This window comes from Plasmodium cynomolgi, chromosome 10, assembly GCF_000321355.1.
Source record: "Plasmodium cynomolgi strain B DNA, chromosome 10, whole genome shotgun sequence".
NCBI classification, from domain to species: Eukaryota; Apicomplexa; class Aconoidasida; order Haemosporida; family Plasmodiidae; genus Plasmodium; species Plasmodium cynomolgi.
This window is the reverse complement of record NC_020403.1, coordinates 850,118-876,654: the sequence shown is the minus strand read 5'-3', so window position 1 is coordinate 876,654 and position 26,537 is coordinate 850,118. Positions and strand designations below refer to the sequence as shown.

At 46.6% G+C, this 26,537-nt stretch overlaps 10 protein-coding genes across 10 annotated transcripts; 5 read left to right on the top strand and 5 right to left on the bottom strand.

The window, feature by feature from the left end:
* Positions 1-705, bottom strand: PCYB_103010 (hypothetical protein; the record flags this gene model as incomplete). Its single annotated transcript, XM_004222850.1, has 2 exons — positions 1-291; positions 592-705. The coding sequence occupies 2 exons, from the start codon at positions 703-705 to the stop codon at positions 1-3; spliced, it is 405 nt and encodes a 134-aa protein (XP_004222898.1).
* Positions 706-2,804: 2,099 nt separating this feature from the next.
* On the top strand, positions 2,805-3,887 carry PCYB_103000 (hypothetical protein; the record flags this gene model as incomplete). Its single annotated transcript, XM_004222849.1, has 4 exons — positions 2,805-2,966; positions 3,143-3,265; positions 3,456-3,539; positions 3,714-3,887. The coding sequence occupies 4 exons, from the start codon at positions 2,805-2,807 to the stop codon at positions 3,885-3,887; spliced, it is 543 nt and encodes a 180-aa protein (XP_004222897.1).
* A 671-nt stretch (positions 3,888-4,558) lies between these two features.
* On the bottom strand, positions 4,559-6,671 carry PCYB_102990 (myo-inositol 1-phosphate synthase; the record flags this gene model as incomplete). Its single annotated transcript, XM_004222848.1, has 2 exons — positions 4,559-5,355; positions 5,603-6,671. 2 exons carry the CDS (start codon positions 6,669-6,671, stop codon positions 4,559-4,561), a joined length of 1,866 nt encoding a protein of 621 aa, XP_004222896.1.
* A 3,172-nt stretch (positions 6,672-9,843) lies between these two features.
* On the top strand, positions 9,844-11,373 carry PCYB_102980 (hypothetical protein; the record flags this gene model as incomplete). Its single annotated transcript, XM_004222847.1, has 2 exons — positions 9,844-10,843; positions 10,889-11,373. The coding sequence occupies 2 exons, from the start codon at positions 9,844-9,846 to the stop codon at positions 11,371-11,373; spliced, it is 1,485 nt and encodes a 494-aa protein (XP_004222895.1).
* Positions 11,374-12,911: 1,538 nt separating this feature from the next.
* On the top strand, positions 12,912-13,951 carry PCYB_102970 (prefoldin subunit 6; the record flags this gene model as incomplete). The annotated part of the gene is made up of 5 exons (XM_004222846.1): positions 12,912-12,966; positions 13,120-13,190; positions 13,324-13,448; positions 13,635-13,695; positions 13,904-13,951. 5 exons carry the CDS (start codon positions 12,912-12,914, stop codon positions 13,949-13,951), a joined length of 360 nt encoding a protein of 119 aa, XP_004222894.1.
* Positions 13,952-14,271: 320 nt separating this feature from the next.
* PCYB_102960 (hypothetical protein) lies at positions 14,272-14,597 on the bottom strand (the record flags this gene model as incomplete). The annotated part of the gene is made up of 1 exon (XM_004222845.1): positions 14,272-14,597. A coding segment is annotated over one exon (326 nt), but the record flags the coding sequence as incomplete, so codon positions are not given.
* Positions 14,598-15,241: 644 nt separating this feature from the next.
* Positions 15,242-17,251, bottom strand: PCYB_102950 (glutathione synthetase; the record flags this gene model as incomplete). Its single annotated transcript, XM_004222844.1, has 1 exon — positions 15,242-17,251. A coding segment is annotated over one exon (2,010 nt), but the record flags the coding sequence as incomplete, so codon positions are not given.
* Positions 17,252-18,432: 1,181 nt separating this feature from the next.
* On the bottom strand, positions 18,433-19,648 carry PCYB_102940 (CDK-activating kinase assembly factor; the record flags this gene model as incomplete). Its single annotated transcript, XM_004222843.1, has 2 exons — positions 18,433-19,195; positions 19,572-19,648. 2 exons carry the CDS (start codon positions 19,646-19,648, stop codon positions 18,433-18,435), a joined length of 840 nt encoding a protein of 279 aa, XP_004222891.1.
* Positions 19,649-21,713: 2,065 nt separating this feature from the next.
* Positions 21,714-22,648, top strand: PCYB_102930 (hypothetical protein; the record flags this gene model as incomplete). The annotated part of the gene is made up of 2 exons (XM_004222842.1): positions 21,714-22,460; positions 22,517-22,648. Coding segments are annotated over 2 exons (879 nt in total), but the record flags the coding sequence as incomplete, so codon positions are not given.
* Positions 22,649-23,855: 1,207 nt separating this feature from the next.
* PCYB_102920 (hypothetical protein) lies at positions 23,856-25,085 on the top strand (the record flags this gene model as incomplete). Its single annotated transcript, XM_004222841.1, has 1 exon — positions 23,856-25,085. A coding segment is annotated over one exon (1,230 nt), but the record flags the coding sequence as incomplete, so codon positions are not given.
* Positions 25,086-26,537: the final 1,452 nt, after the last annotated feature.

Below are 26,537 nucleotides of genomic sequence, written 5' to 3'. Positions count from 1 at the left end.
TCAAAGGTTGAAAAAAAATTTAAAAATAAAAATTGCGATTAAAATGACCACCACAAAAGATACGACGAGAAAACAAATGTACATGAAGTTATCACGGCGCTCCTGAGCTATGAGCATATATCTAACTGCTGGACTTTTTTCAAAATTGTAAATATGCTTCTCTTCCACTTCCCTGGGGATTTGATTAACCCCCGTGTGGATTAGTGAGTGCACGATGAAGGGTATGAACTTCAGTGACACGAAGGAGTAGAGCCCTTTTTTGTTTTGTTCCTCTTGTTCAGTCGTGTCCTTCTTCTCTGCGCCGCTGGGGTTCCGATTAGCCACTGGAGGCTGCTTCGTTTGTGCCGATTGTTGCGATTGCTGCGATTGCTGCGATTGTTGCGATTGTTGCGATTGTTGCGATTTTTGCGATTGCTGCGTTTCCCGCGATTGTGGTGCTTCCCCAGATTGTGGCGCTTCTCCCGATTGTGGCGCTTCTCCCGATTGTAACGCTTCCCCCGATTGATGGTGCCCCCCAAGGGGTTCCATGCTATGTCTCCATTGGGCTGTCCCTGCGTTCTTCCTAGCGTCCCTTCTGACGGCCCTACTAACACATCCTGCCAATTTCACATCGTTCAAGTAGGCGAGGAGGGTGATAACACAAAGGGGGAAAAAAAACGAGACCACTTTTTTCATCTCTGTTCTCTTCGTGTTGTATCTTCCCATGTGAAGGGGGGGGAGTTCATAACTGCTTCGTTAACACATGACCCACGGTTCCGCAGCTCAGCAGTTCAGCAGTTCCACCGTTTAGCCCCTCCGAGTGAACTAAAAAAAAAAAAAGTGCATTCTGTACACCCTGTCGTGTTGGAAACGATCGCAGAAGTGTGTTGACATAGGTGAAGGTATAACCGGCGGGATATCAGGTGGACCAACCGGTGGGATATCAGGTGGACCAACCGGTGGGATATCAGGTAGACCAACCAGTGGGATAACATGTGGAGCAACCGGTGGGACAACATGTGGAGCAACCGGTGGGACAATATGTAGCATTTTTTTTTTTTCCTTTTCAACATGTCCCATAGTGTGTGCACGCACAGCAGTGCCCATGTTGACGCGCAATTCAACTCTGTGCATGCGCAACAGAAGGATGGCAGTCTTTTCGCCAAACATGCGTTATAAATAAGACACTCAAGGAATTTGCCCAAATATGAACAGAACGTTTGTGCCAAGTTACACAGGAAAGGAAAGGAAAGCGAAGCAAAAGCGAAAAAAAAAAAAAAAAAAAGGAAAAAGGAAAAAGAAACCCGTGCACTCAAGTGCTTTGGAAACTCTCTTCATTTTAACCCTCCTCCGATCTGTCATCACGAAGTAGCAACCATGTGATATTCTCCCCACATCGCACGTAGTATTTTTGAACCATATTTTTGGGAAGGCATAATTGTCATTTTGGATTTATGCGCCTATTCAAAGGAAATACTTCCACCTCTAGAAAGCACCCCTTCCCATGTTGGTGATGAGCGTGTTTTTTTTTTTTTTTGGAGGAGGAGTAAGAGTAGGAGGAGTCAGTCCTCTGTGACTTTATTTGTCCAACGTGTAATCAGTGCGTGTGCCCCTCCCCACCAAAATATCACAACCTGTTAGCGGTCCTTAAAAAGAGAACAACGCAACGAGCAATGGCTACCTCCTTTTTTGGAACCTACCCTATGTGGTAAGCATGTGGACAAATGACATGACTACACTATTTGTTCTTACCCTGGGAGGGGGGCTGTACTGTTTTGGTTTTTTCTACAATTGTGCCGGTTGGAGGGGGGGGTATACGGATGGCCCTACGTGTGCACAGGCATATGCATACAGGCACATACGTACAGGCATACACATATTTACATACGTGCATAGACGTATGCATGAACACTGACACGCTTTTCCCACCTTTGCCTCAACAATTGGGCATGCAACCGGTGGGGACGCACCCTCACAAGCAGCATTGTTAGCAGCGAGATAACAGAGATTGAGAGAGGCTTAATTCACACAGAGGAGTCACTTAAGTGTGAATTACCTACAACTGCCCCGTTCCTTTCTTATGTACAAAAAAGTGAGACACATGACTACACCCCCGGGGAGGGGTGTCACATAAGGTTAAGTGAGAAAGGGTTACCTCGGTTCCAAAGCAGACTCGAAAAAGAAGGCACCCATTTTTTTGTACCCACTCTCTTGTCTCTTTTCCCTCCCTCCTTTTGTTACTTTCCTTTTTAAGAGGGCAGTGTGGTTCCCCTTTTTTGGAGGCAAATATAATAGGACCCATTTTTTCTACCTCTTTTACTACCTCTTTTTCTACCATTTTTTCTACCATTTTTTCTACCATTTTTTCTACCTTTTTTTTTTTCTGCTGCCACGCTTGTGAAGCGCTTCGAAAGTGGAATATACTTTTCTCCCCTGCGCTTTTCCCACGTGGACTTACTAGAAAGCTTCGCCCCTTTCGACACGGGTGCACTTGTGCGTTGTATGTTCATTTTATGGGCATCTAACCCAGGGAAGTGCCACGCACTGGGCGGTGCTTCCGCGGCTAGGGGGCTGCATCTTGTGTGCTAAGTTGGCGCGCTTGGAGGAAGGAACAAAAAAAAGGAAAAAAAATGGTAGCCAAAAAGGTAGCAAAAAAAAGGAAGTCAAAAAGGTCGCAAAAAAGGTCGCAAAAAAAGGTAGCCAAAAAGGTCGCAAAAAAAGGTAGCCAAAAAGGTAGCAAAAAAAGGTAGCCAAAACAGGTAACATCATAAGGCAAAACAAAACAAACGAACGAAGCAAGCGCAAAGACGCTAATCCGGGGAAAAATGCAGAGGGAACTGCACATCGCAGACGAAACTGTTAGTGTAACCCTTGCAGTGTTTAAAAATGTCACCAACGCGAAGCACCTTCTAACGGCGTACAATGAAAAAACGCAGGCTGGAGACCCTGACATGCGCCGCTTCTTTCTCCTGCTAGATGGCCAACTGGTGAGGGAGTAAAACAAACGCGTGCAGGGGACAAACCCCCCAAAGCGAGTGTACTATTGTAGAGAAGTAACCCCACCAAAACAATTGCCCTGTGATGGGTAACCACAATTGGGATAAACCTAACAGAATACCCCCCTCCTTCTCAACTTCCCTTTTTTCACTTCACCCCCATTCAGATATTCAGTGAGGACCACATACTGCACAGCCTCTACAGAGCGTATCACAACTTTTTAACAAAAAAAAGGGTCACCAGAAATGTCGTGCTGGAGGTTTTCTTTTTCCTATCAGCGCACGAAAATGTGAGTTAGGGTGGCGACCCCCCCCTCACCGTCATTTGCTGCACCGTCATTTACCGTTTGTCCATTTACCGCTCATCCGTTTACTGATCATCCGTTTACCGCTCATCCGTTTACTGCTCATCCGTTTACCGCTCATCCGTTTACCGCTTATCCGTTTACCGCTTATCCGTTTACCGCCGCCCCCCCCCAGATCAACGAATGCCTGAGGCAGTACCAAATGCGGGAGTCCTCCTCCTCGGTCATTTACGTCGGCGTCAACATTCCGGATGACGAGGTGGGCCCTTCTACACTGCGCAGCTGGTGGCGCGTCGCACAGAGCCGTGTCACCCCCATTACCCCCATCGACTTCATCACTCCCATCACCCCCATCGACTTCATCACTCCCATCACCCCCATCTACTTCATCACTCCCATCACCCCCATCGACTTCATCACTCCCCCCACGCAGGTGCGCTCCTTCACGGACCTGATATGCGGCCAGCCGACCGGCGTAGATGACATCCGCTTCCTACGAGACGAGAAGCAAATTATGCAGAACTTCAAGTGCACAGGAGGAGAAGTAGCAAACCTGGAGCGCTTCATCTATCACACCATTGCCTCGAAGAAGGTTAACTTGGGGTGAACAACTCACGTCGTGAGGGAAAAGCATGCATCAGGAAAACCGTGAGGGAAGCATCATCTATGAGGAGAACGCACCGCCTTACACACGTAACATCCTTTTTACTCGCTTTTCAACTTGGTGTTGTGAGTATTTGTGCACATGTTCATTTTTTTTTTTTTTTTTTTGTCCTCCTCTCCCTCAAGAACCCACGCCTCTCCTTCTTTTTCTCTCTACCCGTTCATCATTCGCACACTCGTTTCGTGCAACTATCATAAATGGGTAAACGTTGCAAAGTGCGGCAGGAGAGGTAGGCGGGGTTCGCGACGAGGTGTAAAGGAAAAACAAAAAAATAAAAATATAGGTAAAAAATAAAAATATGGGTAAAAAAATATAGGTAAAAAAATATAGGTAAAAAAATGGAAATAAATGAAACACATGGGAGAGGGGATTTTTCTCAGGAGCTCCGCAAAGTTACACGCAAATTGATAAAAAAATTATTTAAAAGGAACATGGCGGGAGCGCTCGGGGGAGGACACACACACACGTATATATGTATATATATATATATAAACGCTGATGAGGCAAGGGGCACGTGCGCTTCTCGCGTCTTTATAATGTACTGACGCACGTCCGATTGAGAGGCCACTGCTCTGGTTCGGTTCTACATGGGGGAATCACATGGAAGGCGCTCCTCAGATCATGTAGGGGAGGTCTAAGTGGTCATCCACGGGGAGGCCACAAATGATTCGCACATAGTTGCAGAGACTCTCCAACTGGGAAAAGAACGAGTGCCTCGTTTTGTAGACACTTGAATTGAAAGGAGATTTACAGAAAAGACTCGACAGGAAGAGAACACACTCCATTTTTTTAAACTCTGGGTACTTGGGCTGTAAGATGGTGTGAGCCAATTGATAATCCCCGCCAACGTTAATAGGGTTCTTTATGTTCGACTGCGCACCGGGAACAATGGCAGAGGCACTTAGCGATCCACCCTTAAAGTAAACTCTCTGAGATAATTCCACCAAAAGAATTAAATCAATCAAAATGGGAGAAGCCAACAGCGAATCCTGGCAAACATTATACAACGAAATTGTGTTCTTTCCGTTCATAAATATTTCACTGATGTACTCATCGATAGCTTTTTTATCATCTCCTACGTACGGGACATATTTTATAACAATTTCGCTATTCACTTTCTGATTCTCAATTGCTTCTGCATATGCGTAATCTGCTTCCAAGTCTGTGACATCCGTGGAGGTGGACAGCAGACTGTCTCCCTTACAGTAGTTTTCACTCTGCTTGGTGAACTTGCTAGAGAGGGCTGCCTCCTCTTCTTCGTCCGCGTACATATGTTCGTTAGCCTTTACGTAATCGCAGATGAGGTTACTCTTCGAAATTTTCTTGCTGTAAAATTGGAGGTCTGAGGAGAGGTTCTTCCCGTCGTTGTTTCCGAGGTGGTTGTACGAGACGATGCTCTTGGGCTTCAGGCCTGAGGCGGTAATGCGGGGGGGGAGGAGATGGCATAATTTGGAAGTGGAACGAGTTAGCATAATTTAGAAGTGGAACGAGATGGCACAATTTAGAAGTGGGAGGAGTTGTCGGGCAGGGCACGTCGCGGGGAAGCATCACGGTACAGCAAACAGTGCACAACAACGCTCAGCAAGGACTGGGGACAGCACAATGGTAATCGCTTCTCAGCACCGCAAAACGGTACTCCCTTCTCAGCGGCGCCTTACCCGTGCCGAAGTAAAAGTCGAGGAGGAAGTTTTTGATCTTCGTTTGGCCCGTCTTCAAATCGTTACCGACGATGAAAATGCCCTTCTGCTCAGCCAGCTGTACTACACCATTGACGAGAGTATTCTGGGGACTGCTGTTGATAAAGGGGCAGTTCTCCAGAACAGATGCCAAGGCATACACAATGCTTGGAGAAACAGAAGGGTGATTATTTTTACATGCCAAGAGAATATTTTCATAAGTATCATTCACTCCTTCAATGTGTGCAATATTCTTCTCCGTGTTTCCAGACCACAGGACAATTACTTCGTCTAAATTATTTGCCTTCTTGAAGTTACATATTTGTCCTCTTACTTGCTCTAAAATTTCTAACTTATTATTTCCCACAAGGATATTGTTTACTCTCTTCTGTTGATTAGCTGCAATGAAATTTCCTTTAAAGTAGACACTCTTTAATGGAACGTAATTCATGTCTTCTTTTATTTTTTCCACTAAGTCCTGTTCAAATACTTTATTTCGCATCAGGCAATCTTTTAAGTTGAGGTTGTTAAGATCCCATCCTCCGAAGGTGATATTTTCTGGATTGTATACCTCGATTAGCTTGTGTATGGGACAGTACGAATGCTCTCGACTCTTTGCATCATACCCTAGTCTCACGTTGGACGAGAGGAAGACACTGCCCAAATAGTTGGCCTTCTTCACGTCGTACTTATTTGTGTAAGTTAGCTTCTTGGCATTTGCACAGATTCCTCCTAACAGCGTAGTGGCGTTATTTCCTCCAATACCTACTAATAGGACTCCCAGTTTTTTATCCTTCATTTTTTCTACCTTGATTTCGTAGTTCGTGCTTACCTTGTTGCAAGAAAACGTGACCTGTCCCCCTGCACCACCTACTCCACCACTGCCACTGCTCACCTTCTGCACTTGCGTTTCCACATGTTCGTACGTCGAGTACACAAAGTTCTCGTCTTCCTTCCTCTCGAACTTCACCTCGATTCCGTCCTCCTTTCCATAAGCGCTGCTTCCTGTCGGCGCCTTCGCCGCGAACTTCAGTCCCTGGAAGTTTTCCATGCCGGTTAAGCGGTTAAGCGGTTGGCAATTGGCGGTTGGCAATTGGCGGTTGGCGGTTGGCGGTTAGCGGTTGGCGGTTAGCGGTTGGCGGTTAGCGGTTGGCGGTTAGCGGTTCTCCCTGTCACGAGATTCGCTTCCTCACGTGGCTTCCACTCCGGGGGGGGTACACTCCTTTGTTGCTCCTTTCGTGCACACTTCCTGTGCAAACTTTTCACTTTTCTTCTGCGGGGAAAACGCGGTGGGGTAAAAAGGGGCGTGAGATGAGAGCACTCAAACAAATATGTTGAAGTGCGACACACTAGCTGCTTCGTGGAGACGCACACAAATCTGCACCTTGGAACAAATTCAACAAGGTTAAAAAAAAGTTAAAAAAACGTTGAAAAAAAGTTAAAAAGAAGTTAAAAAAAAGTTGAAAGGGGAGCTATGATTAGAAACAATTTCCTCACACTTGCACGATGCAATTTTTTGCAAACAATACTTCGGAGTGCGAGTTACTTTTTAACTCGGCACACACATTTGCCCAATGGTGCGATGAAACGCATTCCCCCTTTGTAGAGCTGCGCTGGGGTCCCATACAGGTTAGAAGAACCCCCTGCTTGATACCCTCCTCCTTGCTAGGTTGTTATCACCCCCTGGGGAAAACCGCGTCATTGGCAATCCCTTTGGGTCAGTATCTTTGCTCATTTGCACAACTCCGTGCCAATCGGTTCTGTTCGTTTTTTTTTTACTTGTATATGCACGCGATGTGCTTGGAAATGTCGCCTTTCGTGGAGGTGGGTAACTGTTCTATCTCAAAAGCTTATCAATGAACGTACAGTTCAGGCAGCGCGTATGCACGTTTGTACTAACTATGCAATGGTATTGGTATTACATGGACGTACAGAAACAGCGCTCCCTTTTTCGTCGCCGTAATGTGTTTTTCTCCCTTCCTCCTCTATACTCATTTAAAAAAAAAAATCGCTTTTACCTTTTGGCGTTTACGCCTGGTAGCTCCTGATATATCCGGCTACTTTTTAACTTCGTTTGCTTGGCTTCTTCGCTTTGCCAGTTGGCACATTACAGTGGGATGACAGCGCGTGTTTGAAAATGTTGGCAAGCTAATGTTGAGAGTACGTTCATAATTTGTTGACAATACGTTCATAATTTTTTCAAATTTTTTCAAACTTTTTCAAATTTTTTCAAATTTTTGCTAACAATTGTGATCTCCTTCGCGTTCACCAATATGCACTTTTTTTTTTACCTGTTTGCGTTTTCCTCCAGTTCACACTCTTCCGCTGTCGACCGGTGCACCATTTTTTTCTCAGCGGGGGAAGTGCCCGTATCGCATTATGCACGTCACCGGGCATGTAGGAGGGTACGTCGCCGGGCATGTCGGAAGGTGCTTCACAGCGCATGTCGGAAGGTACTTCACAGCGCATGTCGGAAGGTACTTCACAGCGCATGTCGGAAGGTACTTCACAGCGCATGTCGGTATTCACGTTGCTGCGCTTTTGTTGCATTCTCGCTACACTTTCACGCATCGTTCAGTACGCTCATGTGGCACCTTTTCTCCGCGCCCTCTCGTGGCCACCTTCGTCGGCGAAAAATAGAGCGCACTATGTCGGTGCACGCGGGGCAACGGCGTGCCCACCTGGGTGCGCAAAAAATGGCTGACGCTCCAAGTGCCGTTGGCCACATAAGCTAATGGTAACAACGCACGTATGGTTCCCACCCCGAAAAAGTATCATCTCGGCATACTTCACGTTCGCCTCTCACCACTTGCGCATACTTTACACAGCCTGACTTACCTCGCGACAGCACCCTTTGCCCAGCGAATTGCCACAAAAATGAATACTCCCCCCAGGATGGCGTACACTGGTATGGACCATTGTTCATACACAAATGCACCTGTGCATACCGTTCCTCATCTCCCACAGATGTATAGGCTCTTTCCCCTCCCATCCTCTCATGTCCTACTAGCTGTGACCGTCACACGGTGAACCTTCGTGCGGCAAGCCATTATCGTACATTCCAATCGGCTTAAAACACTCACGAAGGGTTGTGTGTTACCCCCCACCAGGGGGAAGTTATCATGTTGATATTACAATGTTATGAGGTATTCCTCCCCCCCTCCGCAAAGGGCTTTCCGACTGATGTGAACACAACATACGAAGGGACACCGCGCACATATCTCTGCATCCTAACATGTGCTGACCCCCTGGTAGGTACATGCTTGACAGGGGAGAGGTATCACTTGGCCCCGCGTAGAACACGTGAAACCATTCTTTGTGTGTACGTCCGGGGGGAGGATCCCAAATGGTCATTCAGTGATCTCGCTAGAAAGCATCAAAAAGGAGTTCACAAGGTGGAAATGCAAAACGAAGGAGACCTCCTCGGCAAGCCACTTTATCAATAGAAAGCCAAGCCACACACCTGGGCACATACATAAGCACATATATTTATATGCATATATTTGTATGCATATATTTATATATACATTTGTGCTTTCCCTGTTTGCACATGTTGCTCCCCCCTGCTCTGCCAACCCCCCACCAGGACAATATCCTGTAGAAAGGGGGCATGGAAACAGTCCAACTTTCCTAATGATCGAGGCGTTCCCAATTTGGGTGAACTTCCTTATAGCTCTCCCTTCGCCCACATCACTTATTTTTGTGGGTGAGAAGAACATTGCGTGTTTAAACCACGGGGGTGGCATTTTCCTCCTGACTCAGCCCATGTTAAGGTTTGCTTTGCATGCAGAGTATCAACCCTTCGCTGTTCTTCATCGATTAGGGGGAATAAAACTACTTAGATGAATGTCCTCCCCGTTTGTGCCGCTCCTTTTTTGGGGGGCCGTTTTTTTTTCTCTATGCAAAGCGGCATATTTAGGTTCTCTTCCCCGGCAACGTTTCGATGTTTTTTTTTCCCCATCACGGCACTCTTCAAATGGAAAAAAGGCCTCTTTTTTTTTTTTTTTTACAAAATGAACAGTAGAGGTTTAACGCGTTGGTAGCCGACGCTGAGCGAAGAGTGTGGGTGAGGAACAACTAAGTGTCCCCGTTTGATGAGCAGTTTTGTCGAAGGAAATGGAGACTCCAAAACAACGTCGTAGTTCTATCTTAAAGGAGGTGCACCTGTTGAGTGTTGCATGTAGCCACATGGGGGGGAGGGGTGACAGTTTAAGTAAGCAAAAATGATAAGAACAGCGCGGTGGGTACTCCGTGGGAGGGAGAAGAGATTGTACAGCACCACGTTCACGTGGAGACGCGACAAATTGGATTCGCTTAAGTTGCTATCATACGAGTTTTACAAAAGAAGTCAAAGCAAAAAGGGGGTGCCTGCAAAGCTGCAGGGGGAGATGGCCCCAGGCGGAGCGATGCTGAGTGAGAGTGAGCTTCCGCCTGGTGAGCTTCCACATGGTGAGCCTCCACCTGGTGAGCTGCCCCCCGGTGAGCGGCTGTACCGCGAAGCAATAACCGTAAGCCACTCCGTTGAGCGGCTGTACCGCGAAGACATATACAACAGCCAAAGCTACATCCTAATCCTTAAGGGGCTAGTGAACACCCTCACCTATGTAAGGGAGGAACGGAAGAGAGCACACTTACGCAAGCTTATCTCTACCTTTGTGGGGTTCTTCCAACGATACGTGCATCTCATGAATGAACAGGACGTCACCTTATTGTTAGATGTAACGGCGAAGTGTTCCATTTGGAAACCAGAAATAAATCAGTTGGTAATACAGCGGCTCAGCAAGGGTGAAAAGAACACCTTGTTTTACTCTCTCAATTCGAAGAGCGTTTGTATTATTTTGAATAGCCTACACAAGGTGACACCTCATGGGAACCATGCCCAGCGCTACGTCAGGGAAGCTCGTCGTCTAATCAGTGACGTCTTCCACCTGTACGTTGTCAACAGATACAAGAATTTCTCCTTAAGCCAAATGGTCATTGTCTTGCATTCCATGCATCGGTATGGTTATGAGAAGTGCAGAGTGGCGAGTTTGATAAGTCACATTGCTCAGCGAGTTTTGGAGACATGTCGAGGGGGGGAGGCCTCCTCCAATTGTGGAGATGTTATCAACAGAGGGGGGGGCATTGACGCTTTACCCTCGAGGGGTACCAAAAAGAGGAGTAAAACAAACAAGTCGGTCGAATACGAAGGGGATCCACCATGTGAGTACATAGCAGAAGAACGTACACCACGGAGGAGCGGCTCTTGCTCCCCTGCTTCTCCCCGAGCACGAACGGATGACTACGCTTCTATATTCGACCTGCACAATAAGTACGAGTTAATCCTTTTGCACACACTCAGCTGCTACAATTACTGCAACAACGAATTGCTTCGTGTCCTCCTGTGCGAAGTTAAAAGGAAAATATTCACAACGTATAACGAAAAGGAAGTCTGTATGTTCATCTCTGCAGTGAGTAACTATCTCGCCATACCCACAACAAAAAGGTTTGAAATTTATGTGACGGATGAAGAAAGTAATATAAATGAAGATAATCAAATGTGTGTCTCCGAGTTGGTACGAACGATCGTGACAAAGGACAAAAAACGGTTGGGTAATTATACCAAATTTAGCATCGCCACAATTTATATTATCCTGTCCAAATTAAATTTTTTTTACGAGAATAAATATGCAGATGTTTTTTTCTTGGACAAGCTGTTCCTTGCAAAATATTTTTCCCCAAAAAAAAAAAATTTTTTTTCCCATTGCGGATAACATAACGGTTAAGACGATAATAAGTTTGCTGTTTTCTCTCATTTTAAATGGCCAAGGGGATCTCACTTACTACGGTGCTTTGTTTGATAGTCTGCTCCTGCAGCTGTGGGATGGCCCAGAAGGGAGATCGACGGAAAGCGAATCGACAGAAAGGGGCTCGACAGAAGGGGGCTCGACAGAAGGGGGCTCGACAGAAGGGGGCTCGACAGAAATGGGCTCGACAAAAGTCGTCCCCCACGACGTGAACAAAGGCAGGCGGGCGCTGCAACTGTTGTCCGTGCAGAATGCCCACCTCCTCTGTGTGATATACACATACCTACATTTGCACAACATGCTCGCCCAACTAAAACGGACAAATTTACATTTTTTTCACGTCCTATTGAGTAATTTTAACTACATGAATTGCACACACTTGAAGCAGCACGTGTCGTCCCAAATTCACATGGATATTAACGCAACCATTGGTTTGATCAAAAAAAAAAGAAAAAAAATTCGTCCTCACCAATGAGTGCTTCGTTTTTCCCTACTACGTGGATATCTGCCTGGGCCGGCCATGGGCGTGACGGTGAAGGAGGGCGGCAGGAGAAGGTGACGGTGACGGTGACGGTGACGGTGACGGAGAAGGCAACGGGAGAAGAGAGAGGCGTGACGATGAAGATTACAGTAAAGGCGACGGTGAAGGTAGAGGAGGTGTATGCCTCCGCTGGTGGAAACCAAAATAGGCGTTGGCAGAGCCAGTCATGGGGTCATCACTCTTGCACGCCCAATAGAGAGAAAGTGAAACCTCATCGCCACACCCTATGCGCTCATTATTCTACGACCCATTTGCGTTGGTGCCCCCCCCTCGCGCGTGCGTGGCTGGTTCATTCATTAGCAACGCCCCATTTCCAGCGTATTGCCTTTTTTTAAAGTGGCTCATTTTGCACTAAAGCAGAAATGGGCACCACACTTTGCCATTTTTTTTTTTTGTGCTCCCCCCATTTGGGGGTGCCCCGTTTTTTTAACCGCGAAAAAGAAAAAAAAAAGGCGCTACATTTTTTGCAATTTTGTGTAGATTTTTGGGACCTCTCCCCACTTTGGTAAGTTTTCCCCATTTTGGTGACTTCCCCGCATTTTGGTAACTTCTCCCTTTTTGGTAACTTCTCCCTCTTTTTTGCAACTTCCCCCCATTTTGGCAAATTCAACTTTCCCCCTTTTTTGCAATTTTTAAAAAGTCCCCTTTCCCGCCCACCGGCGTAGAGACCAACAGTTTTGGGACGGCCCAACTGACCGAAGCCTTCTCAACAAGCTGTTTTTTTTTTTTTTTTTTTTTTTTTTTTCCTTTCCCCCACAGCTTTCTCACATGTGCCTTGCTGGGGTTTATGCCTAATTAGGCGCAGCAGATTGAGCAACTCAGTGGGTTGAAAAAAAAGTTTCTCATCTGTGCACTGGGAGGAAGTGTCTCGCTAAGGACAGTCGCTGTAGCCAAAAAAAAAAAAAAAGGCACGTGTAGTACCTTCCCTCCCGCAACAAACAAAGCAGCAGCACATACACACACCATGTCGCAAGATAAAGTGACCAAAATAGTTAAGGAGATAAATACCTTGAAGACGAGTACGTCCGGAGTGCGACGCAGATTGCAGTCACGAGGAAGAGAGTGAAAAACGGGGGGTTCTTTTGTCACTCCTTTGCCACTCCTTTGACACTCTTTTACCATGCTTTTTCCTTTTTTTCCCTTTTTTTTCCCCTTTTTTCTCCCTCTTTAAGGCTGCGAGAAGCTGAACGCCCAGCTGGAGGAACTGATCACGCAGAAGGTGGAAAATGAAATTCTCCTGGAGGTAGGGCCCGTCCGTCCGTCTGCCCCTCTGCCCGTCCGTCTGCCCATCTGCCCACATAGTTGCGGAGGTATGGTGAGTTGCTACCCTCGAACAGGAACACATGCGGACCTTCCTTTTCCGTGCATCCTCGCAGGAGGTTAAAAACTTGGAGGACGATGCCGTTTTGCACAAGCTAGTAGGTTTGATTTTAGTTCGTGAGGAAAAGAATAAATGCTACGACACCATCACTCGGAGGATTCACTACATCACAGGGGAGATGTAAGCACGATTGGAGGCATCTCCGCACGCTGAGTTGTTTCCACCCGTATATGTATGCAGGGTGGAGTGCAGAGCGATGAGCAAAACGAATCGCCGCTCAAATCGCCGCTCAAATGGCTGCTCAAATCGCTGCTCAAATTGAAGACTGAGTAGCCAAACAAATGCTGCCTAACCCTCCCCCTACAGCGAAAGCAGGAAGAAGGTCATCAGCAACTCGGAGGAGAAACTGAAGAAGCTCTTTAGCGACGTAAGAAGGGATGGACCCTGTGCGCAGATGGTCTTCACGGAAATGTGCTTCGCAGAAATGTGCTTCGCAGAAATGTGCTTCACGCTATGTGGTTCATGTTCCGTGCCCCCCCTTTTCCGTTACACATTAGAGGCATAACACCATTGTGCGTATTTATAGACGTTTTTTTTTTTTTTTTTTTTTGTTCCATTGGCATCTCATTTCGCAGCTAGAAGTGCACACCAACCAAAGAAAAGTAGCCATCCCGCAGCAATAAAATGGACGAAAAAAAAAAAAAAAAAAAATTACGCAGACATGCTGATGGTGAAACAAATGGGAACAGAGTTACATCTCCTGCAAAGAGGGTCCGGTCCTCTCTCCCTATGTGGAATAAACTTCTCCCCTTTTCAGTTTCTTCATTTTTTCGTAATCGATATTTTGCATCTTGAAGGCGAAGCTGCAGGGATGTGAAGCGGCCGGCGCATGTGAATATACACACGCACAATCGTGCGTACAGTCGTGTGTACAGTCGTATGCACAGCCGCATGCACAACTGCGTGCACACGTCTGTAGGAAGGGCGCCGTGACGTGGCCCACCTCATCATGTTAGCCTTGCGCGTGAAGTAGTGCATCTTCTTCCAGTAGCCCCTTTTCTGAAAGGCCCGTTTTCTGTGCCGCTTGTCATTTCGAACCTTATTAAACAGCAGCGTGCTGTTCTTCTCCGCCATGCGCGGACCCTCCACTAATATATTCACGTCGTTAAAAAATATATTCAAATGGGGGGAACCATAATCGCAGTTAAGTCTAGTGGCCCGACGTGTCGTTTGTTCCTCCCCCGGGGAGTAGTCCGCTTCTCGTAAAAAAAATTTCAAGTTTCCCAAACGTTTTGCGTTTCGGAGGGTGTTCCTCAGCACGGAAAGCATTTTGACCGCGTGCGGAATGGGGGGAGAAAAAAACGGAGAAGAGGAGTGAAGAAAAGGATAGAAGAAGCAAAGCGAAGAAACGGAGCGGGGAGAATTGAAAAAAATGGCAGATGCGAGATGGTCAGTGTACACAGCTGCACTTCTCAGCTTCTTCCCCCCCCACACAAGGCAGTAGAGCAGGCGGCCAAAAGCCACACGAACGGTCATACAGTGGATCCACAAAATTGCGGCAGGAAAAAAAAAAAAAATATAAATAAAATAAAATAAACACAAATGGGTACGTGGATAGGCGGTCGAGTGGGCGGCGCGCCACACCACCGCTAGCTACTGTGCACGCGCTGTTTGGGGCGACAAAAATTGACGGCTGGAAATAGCGAGGCATGCGTGCGGCTGCACTCCTTTTTTTAATTCTGCCACGTCGACCCGCGGCTAACCGCTCATCCCCGCTACCGCTCATCCCCGCTACCGCTGAACTGCTGACCGCTGAACTGTTGGCCGCTGAACCGCTGACCGCTGAACTGCTGACCGCTGAACTGCTGACCGCTGAACTGCTGACCGTTGAACTGCTGACCGCTCATCCCCGCTACCGCTAAACTGCTGGCCGCTTAACTGATGACCCCTTTCTGCGTGCGCCCCGGTCACACCAAGAAGAAGGAGTCCAAGCTGGAGATGCCGCAAATGGCGCCCCCCTCGTTCTCCCGGGCGTTCTTCGTGCGCACCAGGTACCCCTTCTGTTCATTCAGCAGGTTCACATTTTTGCAAAACACAAAATTGTGGAAGAGGCTAATTTCGGAGATGGATTGTTCAGGTGAGAATTCAACGATGTGGGATTTACTCACGCATTGGACGCCGGATATATTTCCTCCCACTGCTCCCTTCTCTGTATTCGAAGAATCACATGTGGCCTCCCCGCTTGGGTGCACCCTCGTCCTGCAATGCACCGCAGTGAATGGAGTCGGAAACAACCTCTGCATGAGGACATAAAAGGAGAGCTTATCCCGTTCCTCCGGTTTATAGTAAAGCATGAGCTTTTCCCTAATGTCTGTACCGTGTAAATTATTTTTTCCCCCCTCTCTTTGCGGTTTGAGTAAATAATGGTGGTCCTCCCTAATGGCATGCGAAACGATGTGTTCATTTTGGCTGAGCGATGGGTCCACCTGCAGGGCGAACGTTTTCTGTAACAGATTCATATCGTGTTGTATTTGCTTGTCTGATTTTTTTCTCTTATTTAAGTCTAGAGAGAGATACTTTTTTAGGATGGATTCATCAAGGAGCATCATTTGTATTCGTTTCGATCCCACTAGTTGGTAAGGCACCGATGGAATCTTAACAGCATCACTGAATTCGAGTAACTCCCTCACGTTCCAAATAGTCTCATTAAAGTGATCAGGTGAGTAAAGTGATCGGAAGTACACCACACTCACTTCTAACACGTGCTCCATATAATTGGGGCACTCATATGGGTCATACTCTCGAGCATTCAAATCTAGGAGGAGTTTTCCAGGAGCAAGCTTCCCCTCGTGGAGCTCCTTTTGACATTCCTTCACCCTTTTTAATGTCTCTGCTAACGTCTCATGAGGATAATTTAAAAATAATTTTTTTTTTTCATAAAAAAGTTGCAACTCCTTTATCGTTAGGCATTTCTGACTTATGTCCATTTTATTTAACTCATACTTGGTTCTGTATTTATCGAAACTGTTTAGATCCTCATTGTGTAGAATGGAAAGGATAACTGTTTTGTTGTTTCCTTGCAAGGGTTGTGTTTTGGTGAGGTACTCCTCGTGGCACTTCTTCATGCACGTGACTATCCCCTCGAGGAAATCATTTTTGAATTTCCCCTCCAGGATGGAGCCCACCTCCTTTAGGGGCCGTCCTCCCCGCACTTCCCCCTGCGGTAGCCCCTTCTCTAGCGGTTGCCCCTCCCCCTCGAGGGGGAAGCACTCCCGGTAAACCTGCTTCAGCATGCTCTTGTGCGCCTCGAACAGCACAGACGACAGGTTGCCAAATGCCACCGAAATGGTGTTGTACTCGATTTGTTTAACTTGGCAGTTTTGTCCGCCTGGCTGGCTTCGTCCGCTTCGTCCCATTTCTCCCATCTCGCCGCTTTCACCGCTTTCTCCGCTTCTTCCGCTTTGTGGCCCCCCCCCAGGGCTGTCCAGCATGTAGTCCGACCGGCCAATAACGCAACGTATGTCGTTTTTTATGTCTCTCCCTGGGCCCTCCTTACTCAAATAAACCCTCTCGCAAATCCCAATCAGCCTACCACAAAAATCGTCGTACTCTTTTATCCCTTCAAACACGCTTAATAAAAAATGCATATCGCAAACGATATTGTCAAATAATTGCGAGTAAAGCAATGTGCACTCCTGGCAGAGTTGTAGGAGACTTCGACTTAGCATCTGTGGGATCACTGAAAATGAGAACAGCTTGGGTTCTTGGAGGTACCTGATGTTGCCCCCTCCTTGGCACGCTTTGGTAAAGATATAGAACCCATCACTATTTAGATAATCCATCAAATCTTGCATTAACAGTTGTATCCGTGCGTAACTGAGGTACTTATTATTGTCTTTCTCCTCTGTGAAAAAGTTTATGATTTCCTGCTGCACCACTCCGTAGAAGTGGTTCACTCTGCTCTCCAGGTCGTCTCCCTCCATGGGGTCCACGTCCTTTCGCTCGGCAGTGCGCGGTTAGCCGCTTCACTATCTGGAGAATGGCGCTAGGGGGGGGGCCTCCCGGAAGTGCTTCCCTTGGGGAGAATGCTTCGCGTGGGGCCTCCCGGAGGTGCTTCCCTTGGGGAGAATCCCTCGGCGGGAGTTCTCGCGCGTGAAGTTGGCCGGACCCAGTCGCTCCTTCGGATGAGCTCCTAACAACTCTCAACGACGCGTATCCCTTGGCATCTATTCGCATCTATTCGGATCGGCTAGCCTAGGTGCCCTTTTTTCCCGCTCAGATGCCGCGAACTTGTTTGGGCGGCTAATTTTTTTTTTTTTCATCATTCCGCGTCATCCCCTGTACGATGGATCAGTCTCAGGAGCAGCCACACTTGTCCCGCACCCCTCCGGAACAGCAAGCGTAGCGACTGTTTCCACAACGCGAGGTGCATAAAGTGTGCCAAAGGTTATTTCTGCGAAGTCCGGATATACCCACGGGGACATCTCAGGAAAAAAGAGAGGCCCCCTTCTCAAAGTAGTAGTAACTTTACGAGGGAGGGGGAAATCCAAGAGGATGGTTTCATCGAAGCAGCTTTCTTGCTCGCCTGAGCAAATGGGGAAGGCACGCACAAGCACATTTCTTGTAAGCCCCCCTGTGAAGGAGCGGTACCGTTCGCGTTTTCCAAGCGGGAACGCCATTTGCGCCGCCCTATATTATACTCCGCTCGAAGGGGCGAACGGCTAAGCGGCTAATCGGCTGAGCGGCTAATCGGCTAATTGGCTAAACTGCGAACCGCGAACCGCTTTGGCCGCGCCCGCCCCAACCCGAGGCCCATGCCACTCTTTGAATCATTTTAAAGAACCAACGGGGGCTTAATTAACGAACAGTTTTGCTCATTTTTTTTTTTTCCCATTTTTCAACGTGCGCGGTTTGCAAATGGTTTGCCCGCAGTGGGAAGGAGCCACTTTCTGCGATGAAGTTGGGTGTGGGCATAACCCCGTGTTGTGTTGGACAAACAAAAAAAAAAAAAAAAAAAAAACGAATGGGGTGACCACGACTATCAGGCGCTACTCAGTTGATAGGGGTGCCCAAACATAGCTATGTATAACTGCTGGGTGAACGGACAAAAATTGGTATACCTACTCAGAGAGGCGAAGGTACGGGAGAAAAGGCAAAGCCCAAATCATATGTTAAGATAAATGGTGGAGTTAAACTCCGTATCGCACCTTTTAAAGACGATGGAGATGTCGTACCCCCCCGCATGGTCCGACTTCTTCAGCTCCTGTTCTGAGGAAAATCTACGCAAAGGAATATCTGTGTCGTTTTTGATGGCAGGGTTTAGTGGCTGTGGTTGGCTCTCAGTAATGTTCGTCACTTTTATTTCATCAAACAGCTTGGGATTCTCTTTAACAAGCGAATGTACAAATATCTCATTCTGAGATTTCTTGATAAGTGGTCTGTGCTTAATAATTTCATAAAAATTTCCTTCCTTTTTTACAATATCATGGATTTTTTTTTTTTCGTTTTCAAATATGATAACATTATTTTCTTCAATGATTTTTTGATTTTCCTTTTCGTATTTTTTAATGTACGCTTCGATTATTTTTCTCTTTTTTTCATCCGCTTCATTTGTTAACAGGTAGATGATGTCCTCGATTTGTTCCAAATAGTTATTGTACAGAGGGGTATTTTCAAAATTGTGTCTTTTTTTGTTAAAAATTTCCGTCAACTTGGATCTGATGTTTTTTTGGTTAGAGTAGATTCTTTCTTCGATATCAAAGGGAGTCACATTTTTTTTCGTCACGCCTATTTTGCAACGTGGGCAATGCTGCTTGTTATGTTGGCTGAGGTGGTTCTCCAGGCATTCTCCGCAGATTTTGTGTTTACAAATGTCAAAGTAGAACAGCTTTTTTTCGCTGCTCGTGCACACGTCGTCTAGGCAGCTGCTGCATTTGTATTCATCCATGGGGGGAGAGGGGCGTTTCCTTGTGTTAGTGCGGCGGTGTGTTAGTGCGGCGGTGTGTTAGTGCGGCGGTGTGTTAGTGCGGTGGTGTGTTAGTGCGGCGGTGTGTTAGTGCGGCGGTGTGTCAGTGTGGCGGTGTGTTAGTGTGTTAGTGCAGCGGTGTGTCAGTGTGCCGGTGTGTCAATGTGGCGGTGTGCCAGTGTGACGATGCGTTTCTGTGTGGCGATGCGTGCGTGGACTCCTACACCTTTGTGCTCGTTGGACGAGGCGAGCGGGGGCACCCGGCGCGGCTCCTTTCCGAAAACTGGTCCCCTCCTCCCACGCCTCCTCCTACTCTTCACGCCCTCACCAAGCCGTACGCACCTTCTGAAATCACCGCTACGGCTGAATACGCTGCTTTGTACGAACATCCCAAACGGCCCTGCCAAAATTTCATTTTGGGGAAAAAACAATTGGCCAAAAAAAAATTTTAACGCATATATATCCAATCCCATTGACAACCTTTTCACCACTGCTCACCGCTAATCCCACAGGGCGCGTGTAGGAGGAAGAACTGCAAACGGATTACTCCCTCCACTTAACCATTTTGCTTTTGATTTTCTCAAGTAGGTGAGAAATTCCGTTCGGAAAATTTGTTCATGCGAGTAAGAACATTTGCGCAGTCGAATGTTACAATTTTTGAAAACGTCGATGCCAAAAAAATTGATCAATTTTGCATCGGCCTGAACGCAAGCTCGTTTTGTTTTGATAGCGCTTTTCGTAAGCACCCTCCAACGAGGTTACTCCTTTTTCGCCACTTTTCTCAAAATTTCGCCTCCCTTACATGCAACTTTGTTAATTTAAGAAATGCCACAGCTTAGCTGCGAAATGAATTATTTTCCTCTTTTATCCATTTTTTTTTTTTTTTAATTCATCTTATGTGCAATTGGTGAACACCTCTGTATGTTCACCCCATTTAACTGCAGCACCTTTTTGACCGCCGTCAACCGAGCTGCGCAACTTTGTGTGTTCCCTTTTTTTTTATTTTATTTTTTTTGTTGTTGTTCTCTCAATTGATTGGATTCGTGATTAGCTTCCGTAGGGTCTGATTCGTCTCCCATTGAGGTGAATACACCCCCCACAGAAGGTGCATCGTACAGAATGGGGACACAATTGGGCAATCCCCAACTTTACCGTTGCAGTGGAAATAAACGGAGGAATACATTTTGAAGAAGGCCCACCCCCCTCCTTTCGAGTTATTCTCATTTGGCGAAAATTGTCCTTCACAACGGCATGCCAATGTAGGCGACGCAAATAAAATCAACGTTTTGCCTTTTATTTTAACAATGGGAAAAGGTAGACCTCCACCGCTGATCCGTAGCTGCTTTTTTTTTTTTTTTTTTTTTTTTGTTCGATGCCCTGTCCTTAACTTTTATAATCCATTTGGGAAAAAATCAGTTAAGAGTACACACATAAGGGAGGATTTTTTTTTTTTTAATGACTCGCCAAATCGCACATTTTTGTATGAACAGTTCATGCGATATTTTGAATGGCTAGGAGGTTCCCTTCTCGATCTAGAAACAAAAAGAAGCCTTTCTCACATGTAAACAGAGCAACTGGGTAACGGTTTTGGTTCTTCTCCCTATCGCACATCGTATAAGCGGTTCTCTCACCCCCTTTACCTGTTCGTTCTTACAGTTTGTATACAAAAGCGCAGCTTCACAGGTAGGTAGCCATTTTAGGAATTTTTTTTTTTTTTCCCTAACTTGTTCATATTTTTCACAATGCATAATGTGTGCAATGTGTTTCAATTTGGTTAGCTACAATTGTCTTTTGGGGATTTTTTTTTTTCTTTGACTTGTTCATATTTTTCACAGTGCACATGTGAAATGCGTTTCGGTTTGGCTACCTTGTGACGGTGATTTGTTCAATCCATCAGTACTCATTATACCATTTGCTGCCCCAAACCCCAACTTTGTGAGGGAAAAAACTTTAGCGACATCGTTTTATGTTTTTTCTCCTGATGTTGCCATAATGTGATACTTTTTTTTTCCACGTGTCAACTGTGCAAGCGAAAAAATAAGTCTTCCCGCTTTGTGATAAAAATGTGGGGCTACTTGGATTGAGTTGCTTTTTCTTTTAATACCTACACAGATTAGCAGTTTGGTGCGTCTCCCTTTGGCAATTCTTTACACTCGCCACATCCATTTTGTGCGCCGGCGGAGAGCATCCCCCCCCGACGTGGCGTCATGCGGATTGTCCCACCCCACAGCGCTTGCGTTAAATCGGTTTACGCTATTGTATTTTTTATTTCATTACATTGTTATTTTTTTATTTTATCACTTTGTTATTTTTTTATTTTATTACTTTGTTATTTTTTTATTTTATTACTTTGTTATTTTTTTATTTTTTTTCGAGCCACCCCTGCTGCCTGTGCGCTGGGAACTCCCCTTTTTTTGACGTGCCGTCCTTTCGCGAAATACGTCTGAGCGACGCAAAATTCCCCCCATCCCCAATGCAAAATGGACAGACTGACCCACCTAAATGAGTACACTAAATTTTTCCAATTTGGTACAGATGAAAGGCGACGAGAAGAGAAGCTCAGTGGGAAGAAGCACAGTGGAAAGAAGTACAGTGGAAAGAAGCACGATGCAGAGTGCTCCGAGAAGGAAAGGCATTATTCAAAGGTGAAAGGAAAAAATGCCTTCATATCGCCATCAAACAATGTGGAGGAGAGAGGCGCGTCCAGAAAGTTACACCCCTGCAGGGAGAGCCAAAATGAATACCAGGCACAGAGAGTACGGAAAGCAAGTGAATATCAGACACAGAGAGTAGGGAAAGCAAGTGAATACCACCAGTGCGGGAGTGAAGCACATTCCTCCAGCTTGAGCTTAACGCCAAAGGGTAACAAAACTCTGAATCACCCGCATTATGAAATGAAGAGGAGGGATACCAGAAAGACCCTAAACTGTTGTCTCGAACAAGTTAGTATATGCAAAAGGTGCTACATGAAGGAGTTGCACGAAAGGAAGAGAAGGACTGCAGTTTATACGTTAGAGTTTAATAACTTGGTCGACTGTGAACCTGTCAGTGGACGTAACTTAGTGAAGAGGAATGCCACCCTTGCGCATGGCTTGAAACACAAGAGTAAGTATCGTCAGGAGCGCTCTGCTGGGGAGGGAAACAAACGAGTAATGATTGTGGAGAAGCTGCCGGAACAAATCCAGCAGAAGAAAAATTTGTTCCAATTTTTGAACTCCATTTTTAGCGTGAATTAGACATGGTCCAAGTGGATGGGAGCAATGTATCGTCTACTGGTTAGCAGCGTAGCCGCATGGTCGGGGTGAGAGCTAGGGTTGTGGCTAAGGTTATGGCTATGGTTATGGCTATGGTTATCGCTATCGTTATGGTTATGGTTATCGTTATGGCTATGGTTATGGATGTGACTATGGCGAGGGTACCTCCTTTTTTTTTTCCCCTCCCCATTCTGATGTGACCACCTGTTGGGAAATAATTTACAACTATGTGGTTAGAGGGGCATATCGGCGTTGCATTGTTACGAGGATTTGTCCATAAGTTGATGTATTCAGAAGGGCGGGCGATATGACACACGCGTCGTGCGGCTCGTCGTGTGGCTCGTCGTGCATGGCACAATAATTGCTGCGCTTCCCCTCACAGGCGTGCCCCTGCATACGTCTCCTCAATATGGATACTCGTCTGCATGGAGACCACGGCGCAGATGTGTCTGCCTCGTTTTAAAAGTGTGCGCACTCTTTCCCGACTGCCCCTTTTTGTGCACCCCCCCCCGTGTCGATTTTTTACTCATGCACGAGGTAAACATTTGGGGGGCAAAAAAAAAGGCACATAATTATGCCTTCTGCTGCTCTTCTTGGCATTTTTTACTCTGACCCTGATATGCGAATTTTTTTTGTCACCTGGGTGAGATAGCGTTTGGCTTGGCACTTTTTTGGTTCCACTTTTTTGATGTCCCTTTTGATGCCCCTTTTGATGCCCCTTTTGATGCCCCTTTTGATGTCCCTTTTGATGTCCCTTTTGATGACCCTTTTGATGGCACATTTTTGTACTTCTTTGTTTTGCACCTCTCCCGTTTGTACTGCCCATTTTTGTGCCCCCCTGCAGAGCAATTTTTTATTCCAATTTGCCTCGCCTTCCCCACCTTCCCCACCTTCCCCACCTTCTTGTGCGCTCCCTTTTAGTGACAGGGCGGGCCTGCGCTGGTGCAAGCCTGTTCGCCTGTCCAACTCGCTCCAACTTATGGCCGCGTGGGGTGACCCTTCGCCAGGTCGAAATTTGCCTTTAAAAAAGAAGAATAATTCCAAGGACCCACCTTTAGAGAGCTAGCTATCCCTATGAGTGGAATAAGGGCTCTGTACCTTTTTGCCTCTGCAGCAGAGGGAGGGGAGCATGTCCTGATTTACGAAAGGCGCTTCCCCAACGTGGAAGTGTGCGCGAAAAGTGTGCAGGTTAGAGAAGGAGAAAAAAAAAAGAAGTAAAAAGGTGGAGAATGAGAGTAGAACGGTGGAAAAAAAAAAGAAGCAAAAAGGTGGAGAATGGGAGTAGAACGATGGAAAAAAAAAAAAAGGACTGGTATGTAAATGCTCTCCTTTCGTACATGTAACGATTCTCCACTCCCTCTTTCTCAGACACATAATTATGTGAATATTTCCAAACTGAGGAAAGTGGAAGAACTACTTAAGGAGCAGATAATAAAAAGAAGCTTCCAAGAAGTAGACACACACTCCGGCTTTATCCAGCTGAACAGGACAATATGTTGTTATTCCGTACATGTCAAGAATAAAATTGTTTGCCCCTTTTTATTGATGAGAAGTAACAGCTTCATTTTGATAGTCCTTCTCCTGATGGAAGATCGGAACAATGAACGTCCCCAGGTGGAAGCTGCAAATAATGCCAATAAGTTACTCTACTACAACTTGATGCAGGATTTTTTAACCTACGTGGAAGGTAAGATGGTCAAACGAGCTGCTCACCTTTTTTCCCCTTACGGACAAGACAACCACAACAAGGTAGTAGTCCTCCAGAAAATCCGCAGCGTAGGGGATGCCTATATAACATCCATTATTCCATTTGGCAGACTTCTCGGAGGGAGAAGTTCTCTATTTTTAGATTATCTACAAGGAGATATGTACAAAAGGGGAGACATTTTACAGAGTAGCTTTTTCCCTTTTTACAACTTTTTGATGCTGGAAAACAGGAAGGAGAATGTTCACCTGGGGAAAGATGAACCAACTGTGTGCAGTAGTTCTTTGCTGCAGGGGGGTAGGGAGTGTGGTTTGTCTGAGGGGAGAGTCCAATTTACCTCCCCGAGTGAGCAAAGCGAGAGCGATAAGGACAGCATGTTTAGCAGCGGTGATTTCGAAGAGGCAAGCAGTTCAGAGGGAGCATTAGAAGAAAACCTCCCCTGCGCGTTTACCAAGAGGAAGGAGCCAAACGATGTTCTGTACATAAATGGCAAGCCAAGCTTTGTGCCTCTCACAAAGGGGACTCGCACAAACAGGGAGATAAGCGAGACCTTCTTCAAGCTACTTATGAAGTTTTACACCTTGGCCAGGAGGGATAACCTTATAAGGAGAGACAGCCTTTCCAGGAGGGACAGCCTTCCCAGGAGAGACAGCCTTGCCAGGAGAGACAGCCTTGCCAGGAGGGATAACCTTCCCAGGAGGGACAACCTGGGGGAGCCTCCACTTCCACCCAACGCACATTATCACGCATATCTTTTATTCTTATACAATTACTCCTCCCGTTTGGGGAAGCACCAACAGATCGCCATCGAAAATCACATTGCTCAGAATGAGAGCGTGCGGATTAGCAGGGGGAACATTCAGACCTACGTCCCGGTTTATGTCCACGAGTAATGAGGCCATCATGGGAGGGAGAGAGGGAGGGAGCCTTCTCTCCACAAATGAGTCCTCTCCTTGACGAGTGGGCCAACTCGAAAGAGACACAACATTTGCCATGTGCACCGTTCTTAACTCCCCTCCCAGGAGAAGCAACCGGTCGCCCACTCACCTGTTCATTACGGAGGAGCTCACCGGATTTGTAACAAGTTTGGCAAATCGGAGCGCGGAGGTGAAGGTTCGAATGGGTTCTTCGTGCGTCCGTCTATGCGTGTGTCTGTTTACGCGTGTGTTTGTTTATGCGTGTGTTTGCTCCTTCGCGTGTCCGTTTCTGCTCATTTCCGTTCACGCCACTCCCCCCTTTGCAGGGCGAAATAATACTGCAGTGCGACGACGAGCGGTACTTGGACGTCGACCTGACGCTCGAGCTGGACGACCATGTCTGCGATGTGTACGCAGCAGATTTTGCTAACGTGGAGAAGAGGTACCAATGGAATGGGAACGACCAAAGTGGAGGAAGAGTTACCACCTGTTTGGTGTGTACGCAGTGGAGTGCGTCTCACTCGCATACGCCCGAATACGCCCGCATACACCCGCGTGAATGTGCTATCCACTCACTGCACACCCGTTTTGCGTCCAACAGGGGGAAGTCTCTACACATCCGAGTGGCTACCAAACACACGAGCAACACAGTTCTCACGTACTACTACAGGGGTGTACCTTCTCCCCTCATCGGTAAGTGCACAGGAAAACTCGCGGCAGAACCAGCTAACACGATCATGGTGCCTTCCGATTGCACTTCAAAGAAGACGCAGCGCATTAGTGATAACCCAATATGAACCAATACGAACCCAATACGAACCAATACGAACCAAAACGAACCAAAACGGACCCAATTCGACCCCCCCTCAGGTTCCTACACTCTTATAAGGGCCAGCGGCAAATGCGCACAAATAGACGTGGCATTGCAGTGGAATAGAGACGCGCCTTCCATAAGCTTTGACAAGAAAATAACGGAGCCCTTTTTTGTACGACTTCCCTTTCACGGCGAAATTCTTGGCCACACTTTGAAATGCAACATGGTAAGGCTCGGCAGAGGGGGTACACACATGGCGATGCGGCACACGGAAAAAAAAAAAAAAAAAAACAACAAAAAACATTGCAAAGAAATAACAGCTTGAAAGCAGATGGCCCAGACCAAATGACTGATTTTCTTTTTTTTTTTTTAATACCTCCTCCTTCCTACTTAGGGAAAGATAAAAATTGAGGGCAGGCAGGAAATAAAGTGGACGCTTCTTGACCTTCCGAGTAATCTCCTCCGCGCGGGGGAAAAAAAAATAAACATAATGCAAAACAAAGGGATGGACGCAAAATGACTACCTCTACATGGTGGTTGTTGCCGCTCCGTTTCGCTGCGCATGCATGTGGGGACTTTCGCCTTTATTATTATTATTATTACTATTATAATAA